Here is an 8,924-nt window from a genome sequence, read left to right on the forward strand (position 1 = left end):
AAAAGGACAATCTGCTTCTGATAGCCTACTAATAGCATTATCAAGTTACAGGCCTATTGATAGTGCACCTTACTGCATTGTTAGCTTATACTTTGATGGTTGTGCTGGCTATATTGGTACAAAATGTATCAAAAAATGTATCCTTATAAAAAATATTATAAAAATAAAGACTGCATAAAATGCACCCCCTACTTTTCTTTATTCTTATTTGTATTGACAGTAACACGTAGAAATGGAATAAGGTGGTATTTTTCAGGTGAATATCATTACACCCGTCCAAATTAAGGACAATGACTAAAACTATAAAGAATATTACAAATAAATGATAAACATATTTATTGATTCCTACAGGGGGTAGTTTGATTAAACAGTATATTGGCCTTTGCCTAAATGTATAAAAGTTTAATATAATACAAATAATTTAATGGTAAATATTTTCATCATTAACACATGCCTTGGATGACCCGAGAGATGCTTTAGAAATTCTGGATTTCAGCTTTAAGGGGAGGCGCTAGCTTGAGACATCCTCTGCTGGTCAAAACATGAATGTTGACTTCAGAACAGTTTGTGCTGCAGATGAACTAGTAATTCATTCAGAAAAAAATTATGCTTAGTTATTTGGTTTCTAAATCAATAACATATCTTGCTGCAGTGTATAATGGGGCGAAGACTACACCTCTCTCACCTTTCTGTTCACTTCAATACATCTTTAACTCACAAAAAAGCAAACACTCTCTTAATAATAAAGCTGCGTATTGCCAATTTTATTCACGATAAGAATTCATGCACAGTGACACATTTATTATGATTCAATAGGTCGTGAGCCATCGCGTTATAATCTAGCTTTAGTAAGTGCGCGCTCGAGGGACGAGCGTCCCAGTGAAAGAGTGTGCATCGGCCGTGTGCAGTTTCAATCTCTCTTCCTTAGATAGGGACATTCGTGCAGCTCATAGAAGAGGCGCTGACCGCACAGAGAAATGCCATTTTCGGAGTTTGTAAGGCAAGGCAAGGCAAGTTTATTTATATAGCACATTTCATACACAATGGTAATTCAAAGTGCTTTACATAGAAGAGATTAAAATAAGAATAAAAAAATAAGAATAATTGAAACAGTTTAGAATAAAATAAAATCCAGTACAAACAGTCGGACACACAGTGGCACAGTGCTCATTCAGTAAATGCACAGCTAAACAGATGTGTTTTGAGTCTGGATTTGAATGTGACTACTGTAGGAGCACATCTGAAAGCTGGTTCCAGCTGCGGCTGGCATAAAAGCTAAAAGCAGACTCTCCTTGCTTAGAGTGAACCCTTGGTATTTCTAGCTGATGTGATCCTAATGATCTGAGTGATCTGTTGGGTTTATATTCAGTGAGCATATCTGCAATATATTGCGGTCCTAGCCCATTGAGTGATTTATATACCAGTAATAATACTTTAAAATCAATCCTAAATGTAACTGGGAGCCAGTGTAAAGACCTGAGGACTGGTGTGATATGTTCATGTTTTCTGGTTCTGCTCAGAATCCTGGCAGCAGCGTTCTGTATGAGCTGCAACTGTCTTATGGTCTTTTTGGGAAGGCCAGTGAGGAGTCCATTACAATAATCCACCCTGCTGGTGATGAAAGCATGCACAAGTTTCTCTAGGTCTTGACTGGAAACAAAGCATCTAATTCTTGCAATATTTTTCAGATGATAGTATGCTGATTTAGTTATTGCTTTGACATGACTACTGAAACTAAGGTCTGATTGTAGAGACACACCAAGATTCCTGACTTGATTTTTAGTTGTTTGACACCTAGCGTCAAGGTATGCATTCACCTTGAGAACGTCATCTTTGTTTCCAAACACAATGACTTCAGTTTTGTCTTTGTTTAACTGAAGAAAGTTTTGGCACATCCAACTGTTTACTTCATCAATGCATTGGCACAGGGAGTCAATGGGGCTGTAATCGTTAGGTGATAGGGCTAAGTAGATCTGTGTGTCGTCTGCATAGCTGTGGTAAGCAATTTGGTTCTTTCTCATAATTTGGCTCATTGGGAGCATATACAGGTTGAACAGGAATGGCGCAAGAATTGAGCCTTGAGGGACTCTGCATGTCATGGACGTCCACTCAGACTTATGGTCTCCTATACTCACATAATAACCTCTCCCTTCTAAGTATGACCTGAGCCATTTTAGGACCATCCCAGAAAGCCCCACCCAGTTTTCCAGCCTGTCAAGAAGTATGTTGTGATCGACAGTGTCAAATGCAGCACTGAGGTCGAGTAGCACCAGTACTGATAATTTGCCTGTATCAGTATTTAAGCGAATATCGTTTATTATCTTTATGAGCGCTGTCTCTGTGCTGTGATGCGATCGGAAACCAGATTGAAAATTGTCAAAGTATCCATTTGAGTTCAAGAATTTGTTCAGCTGATTGAAGACAACTTTTTCAATGATCTTGCCTATGAAAGGAAGATTTGAGATCGGTCTATAGTTGCTTAATATGGTCTTATCCAGATTACTCTTTTTCAAGAGGGGCTTGACAACTGCAGTTTTCAGGGAGTTTGGAAAACTCCCAGAGAGAAGTGAAGAGTTTATCACTTCTAGGAGATCTGCTTCTAAACAGTTGAACACACTTTTGAAAAAAGATGTGGGAAGTGCATCAAGGGCGCAGGTTGATGTTTTAAGGTGCTGTACGGTTTCTTCCAAAATTTTGCCATCAATTTCTTTGAAATCAGACATAGTAACTACTTTCTCAGGTTGTGGTTTGATTTGTCTGACCCAGCACAACTCAATGATGTGCTGATCACCTTTCTGATATTATTGATTTTTTCAGAGAAGAAAGAAGCAAACTCACTGCACTTGCTGTCTGAGAGCATTTCACTGGGAATCTGGCTTGGGGGGGTTTGTCAGTCTCTCTACAGTCGCAAAAAGAGTGCGTGTGTTGTTTAAGTTGCTGTTTATAATATTCGAGAAGAAAGTCTGTCTAGCTTTGCCTAGTTCCATATTAAAAGCATGGATGCTGTCTTTGTAGATGTTATAATGGACTACAAGTTTTGTCTTCCGCCACATGCGCTCTGCTTTTCTGCATTGTCTTTTCATATTTTGCACTGCTGTTGAGTTTCTCCAAGGCGCTTTTTGTCTGCCACTCTTCTTCCTGACTTTCACAGGAGCAATATCATCAATTACACTTTTAACTTTGAGTTAAAAGAATCAAGGAGAAAATCAACAGAGTCAGCAGATATACTTGGTGTTAAAGATATAGCCTTCATAAATAGTACAATAGTGTTCTCATTTAAGCATCTCTTCTTGACAGACACAAATCTAGCTTCAATGGCAGGAGAGATCAATATATCAAAGAAAACACAGAAATGATCAGACAGTGCTACATCCTTAATAACAATCTATGAAATGTTTAGACCCTTACTGATAAGTAAATCTAGAGTGTGTCCATGATTGTGTGTGGGTCCATGTACATGCTGAGTCAGATCAAAAGTTTTTAAAACAGTTATGATTTCTTTTGTCATATTGTTTTCTGCATTATCTATGTGAATGTTAAAGTCTCCAGCAATGGCAAAACAGTCAAACTCTGAGGTAATTGTTGATAACAGTTCTGTAAAGTCCTCAGCGAAGGCTGGAGAGTATTTTGGAGGCCTGTAAATAATGATAAGTAAAATGCGTGGAGCACCTTTTAACACACTACCCAGATATTCGAAAGACGGGTAATTCCCAAATGATATTTGCTTACATTGATAGACATCTTTAAAAAGAGCAGCTAAACCCCCACCTCGTCTACCTTCTCTGCAGACACTCAAATACGTAGTTAACTACAAGACCTGCTTCCGTATTATTTGAACTTTAATAAAGCTATAATGCATTAAATATAACTGCATTTAAGATGTAACGCCAGGGTGTTTCCTTTAAAGACCTCCGGCTCCACTTATTCCACAACGAGAGTGCTTCTGTATTTACTTATTGGATATTTCTGTTTAATTTTCCAATACTTTGGGATCTAAATCACCTGATGTGGGTGGGAAAGTTTAGAGTGCATCTGGACGGTGATCTGTGTAATTCTTACTCAGTCAGACATAGGCGTGAACTGCATTGCAGTTTATTGTGATCTCGTGTTATGTTAAATGAGATCCAACGACTATTCGACCACAAACATTTTTGTGGACAATTTTTTATTGTTGACGTTGTCGATAACGCAGACTAATCGTTCCAGCTCTACATCATACTCTTCATTAACATTAATTCTTCTAATTCTTATATTCACTCAATGACATATATAGCTGAAACAGCTTGCTGTGTAGCTGGATCCTTGACTTCCTGTCAGGCAGATGTCAGGTGTATAGATTTGGCAGCAACATCTCCTCATCACTGACCCTCAACACTGGAGCCCGCAGGGCTGTGTTCTCACCCCATTCCTGTATTCCCTGTACACACATGACTGTGTGGCAACACATAACTCCAATGCCATCATTAAGTTTGCTGACAATACGACTGTAGTAGGTCTGATCACTGACAATGATAAAACAGCCTATAGAGAGGAGGTGCACACTCTGACATGCTGGTGTCAGGAGCACAACCTCTCCCTCAATGTCAGTAAGTCCAAACAGCTTGTAGTGGACTTCGGGAGGAAAGACAGAGAACACAGCCCCATCACCATTAATGGAGCACCGGTGGAGAGAGTCAGCAGCTTCAAGTTCCTCGTATACGCATCACTGAGGAAGTTCACCGTTGTGAAGAAGGCTCACCGGTGCCTCTTCTTCCTGAGTTTGGAATGAACCACCACATCCTCATACGGTTCTACACCAGCACTGTAGAGAGCATCCTGACTGGCTGCATCACCGCATGGAACGGCAATAGCACCGCCCACAACCGCAAAGCCCTACAAAGGGTGGTGCGAACAGCCAGACACATCATCGGAGGTGAGCTTCCCTCCCTCCAGGACATATATACCAGGATGTGTTTGAAAAAAGTTCGGAGGATCATCAGAGACTCCAGCCAGCCGAGCCATGGGCTGCTCTCACTGCTACAATCAGGCAGGCAGTATCGCAGCATCAGGACCCGCACCAGCCGATTACATGACAGCAATCAGACTTATGAACACTTGATCTCTCATGATCAATAATCAGCACTGCACTTTATTAATCCTATTATCTCACACTGGACTGTCATAAATTATATTCTCTGTACAATACAACTACTGTATTTTTTTTATACACTTTATATACTTTTTTATTGTATGTGTATTCTATGTTGTGTGTATTGTTTACTGTACATTCTATATTATTATTGTGTTGTGTAATTATGTGTGCATTAATTATGTAAATTGTGTGGTGTAAATATGTTGTTTATTGTAAATTGGTATATGTCTCGTCACTGTCATGACTGCCATGTTGCTCGGAACTGCACACAAGACTTTCACCCACTGTTGCACTTGTGTATATAGTCATGTGACAATAAAGTGATTTGATTTGATTGATTTTGAGCAATAGAGCCTGCTGCTTCTGCTGAAGAACTACAAGAAAAAGTTTGATACATAAACATGTACGGTGGTTTGCAGACAACATTGTTTTGCACGACCGCTAGCATCTTGCACTGCTCCTAACTAGCTTAACGTTAGCTTACCGGCCCTCTCATCGCTCTTCATTTGGTGCGCTGGTGAAAAAGCTCAGTTTTGTACATTTGGCCACGTCAGTTTGAAGAGCTTTCTTTTTTAATCTTTCCTTTTAAGCGCCATCTTTGCGCATTCTATTGTCCATTTGAGCCTATCATCCATCAACCAAAACCAGCACTGACTGAAGTTTACAAGTGACGTTTTTTTTTAAAGCAAGGTGCCGCTGTCGGTGAAGTCAAAAGATAATTACGTCATTAACCTGCAGGCTGCACTCTGTGAGTGGGCTGCGAAAAAATTATAAATAAAAAAGAGTGGGCTACTGTAAGTGCAGGCAGCCTAGGGACAGTATCCATATTTCAACCTAGTGCCATGACATCACCGGCCCTCATGGCCATAAAAACAGATGCTCCCGATTAGCCAATCAGGGCCTGTTTACAGTAGATGTTAACATTTACAGAAGTTGCTGGAATATTGGAGTTTCATTTAATTAAATAATTAAATTCATTGTATTGAACATTTACTTGCAATAAACATTTTAATGTTGTATGCATACAGCAGCTGAGGTACTGCAACTCACTGTACAAAATCTTATTGTGGGGAAATTAACATATTCCTAAAGACATTTTCTTTTGTCAGTGGTTATAATGAAAAAAGGTACTCATGTGGTATTTCATTTAGAGATCATATTTTTTCTTATATCACGGAACGTGCAAACTCCACACAGAAAGGCCCAGTTGAGTCAGGATTTAAACTCTGGATCTTTTGCTGTGAGGTGACAGTGCTACCCACTGAGCCATCATGCCACCCTTTGCTTAATAATAATAATAATAATAATAATAATAATAATAATAATAATAATAATAATAATAATAATAAAACAAATAACACAAATAATAGTTTTGGTGCTCATTGTGAACTGAGGAAACTTTTCAAATATAGCAATATACATAAGCAAATTTCATGATATAAACACATTTTCCATTTTAGACATCACAATAGCATTGGGATGAGCAGAACATGGTATTCTGAGCTTTAACAGACAGGGGTACTATAATCTAACAAGTTATTACAAGTTAAGCAGTTGTAGACAAGTGTGTTAGACTAGCCCTGATGTCAAATCATGCTTACTCTAGGAGCGTGACATTAGCTCAAAAAGTCATTTCAAGCACTGAATGTAGTTAACGTACACCAAAGTCTTTCTAGCAATGAATACACTGTCAGCATCTTTGGAACGCTCTTGTGAGGGTATTTCCAGTCATGCCAGTCTTCTTGAATGGGGAAAGACCAAAGTCTAAAATATGGTTCATCAAGATTAAGATCAAAGAAAATATTTCAAATCAGCAATACAATTTGATAATATTGGAATCATAAATTGTGCTTCTTTACCTCATATTACTCTAAAACACATTATCCTGGCTTGTACAGCTTGTATAGTTGATTGACAGGTCACAGGTGATGTCTATATGTAAAAGGTTATTGGCTCTTTTACCTGTAAGGCAGAACTTCCTCTCTACATCTATTGATGATTGGGTGCTAGAGCTTCTCGGTTGGGCGTTCCAATGTCTCCCATTCATTTAAATAGAAGTGGCCTGTCTCTGTTAAATATTCTCTGATGTCAACTTATGGCTATAAAAGCAACAGACTATAGTCTGGTGACAGACTATAATTTATTTTGCTCTATGATATTTTGGTACATTTTAATTATAAATAAGATGTAGATGGGATCTGTTTTGAAATTTCATGAATGTTATACCATTTATTGTATCCTGTCAGAAATTACAGTGCAGGAAATTGTTTCTCTGTTTTCTGAAGCTGTAAATATATGAATGCGACATGGACACTGAGCTGTAAATATTACACTGATTTGTATTATAAGTGTTCTGTAACAACAAGTAGTTTACACCCCAAAATAGACACAATGATGAGGACTAAAATGCATGGTTTATTAATCATTTTAGATTTGAGCTTCATTTCTGAAAATTCTGAATAAGTATGTGATTTTACTGTTGTGTACTACTACACTCTGAGGCCTATGGAGTAGGCTTTGCAAGCTTTCAATTGAAATAGCTGTATTGATTTGTCGTGCCATGTCTATTGTACTAAAGTTGTTGAAAAGAAACCTGTCATTTGATCTTTTCTATCAGTTAAAAAAGTTGCATCTTCTGATGAATAAAAGATTAGTTCAGAATACTAATTCATGTCTATTAAGCACTGCCCAGCATTCATTTTAAAGCATTGAGTGTGCTCCTAATTTTACTAACCACACTCACAATATAAGAAGACATCAGAGCTTCACTCAGTACATGCATTCATACACCCACCACTCACATACTTTCATTCATTTTATAAAGCCACATTCAGCATAATTCCTTAGTGATCATTTCAAAATAAATCAATAGAATAGTATTGGAAACTAACATTTTGAGGACATCTGTATAATTTGTCAACATTATTAACCTTTTGTGGTCTAGAATATATAGTAAAACACAAAGTGACTTCAGTTCTTGAGTTGGGATTAGCATCAACAGTTAACATGGAGGAGAATCACATACTACTCATGATTCTCATCACAGTTTCAGGTGAGTATTTTATCACAACTAACTCATTTTTTACCTGAAAGAAATTTTTAATGGGGAAAACATCCTTACTAGAACATGCTACTATATTAAAATATAATGAATTACATTTCAGGTGGATTTGCTGATAGAATTGGAGCAAAAGAAGGGGATACTTCTATAATCAGGATTGAAGGAGAAGCTGTGACACTGAGTTGCTCATATGATACAAGCAGCAGTAATGTTTTGCTATACTGGTACAGACAGTATCCTAACAGAGAACCTCAATATTTACTGTATAAAGGTGCTCGATCATACAGCAGTGAGGAGGATATACCAGATGGGTTTAAGTCAGCTACATCCCAATCATCCACTGAACTCACTATTGTAAAAGCAGCTCTGTCAGATTCAGCTCTTTATTACTGTGCACTTAGAGTTGGAGCCCAGTGATACAACATGCCTGAGAGGCTTTACAAAAACTCACAAAATTTGTTTTGCTTTGAACATTATTTAATCAAACCACATACATTTTTTTGTAAAACACAAAGGCTCTGTAAAGAGAATGTGGTTACACCTGTGAATAGGGGGGAATGTTAGATTATTATTCAAAATTTATTGTCTCATAATTCTCACGTTATCTCATGTTATATACATTTCTACAGTTTAATCAGAAATCAATAAAACGACAAGAAACGCACACATTCTTGTAGAAAAATGTCTTCTGGATGTTAATTATAAAGAAATTCTTTAGCATTGAAATGCAAA

General features: G+C 37.7%; 1 gene segment (V, D, J or C); it reads left to right on the forward strand.

Moving 5' to 3' along the window:
• Positions 1-8,137: 8,137 nt before the first annotated feature.
• Positions 8,138-8,609, forward strand: LOC127645155 (T cell receptor alpha variable 18-like). The segment is given in 2 exon segments: positions 8,138-8,183; positions 8,296-8,609. Coding segments are annotated over 2 exon segments (360 nt in total).
• The last annotated feature ends 315 nt before the right edge of the window (positions 8,610-8,924 follow it).

The sequence above is a fragment of the Xyrauchen texanus genome, chromosome 6, assembly GCF_025860055.1.
Source record: "Xyrauchen texanus isolate HMW12.3.18 chromosome 6, RBS_HiC_50CHRs, whole genome shotgun sequence".
In the NCBI taxonomy this organism is placed as follows: domain Eukaryota; kingdom Metazoa; phylum Chordata; class Actinopteri; order Cypriniformes; family Catostomidae; genus Xyrauchen; species Xyrauchen texanus.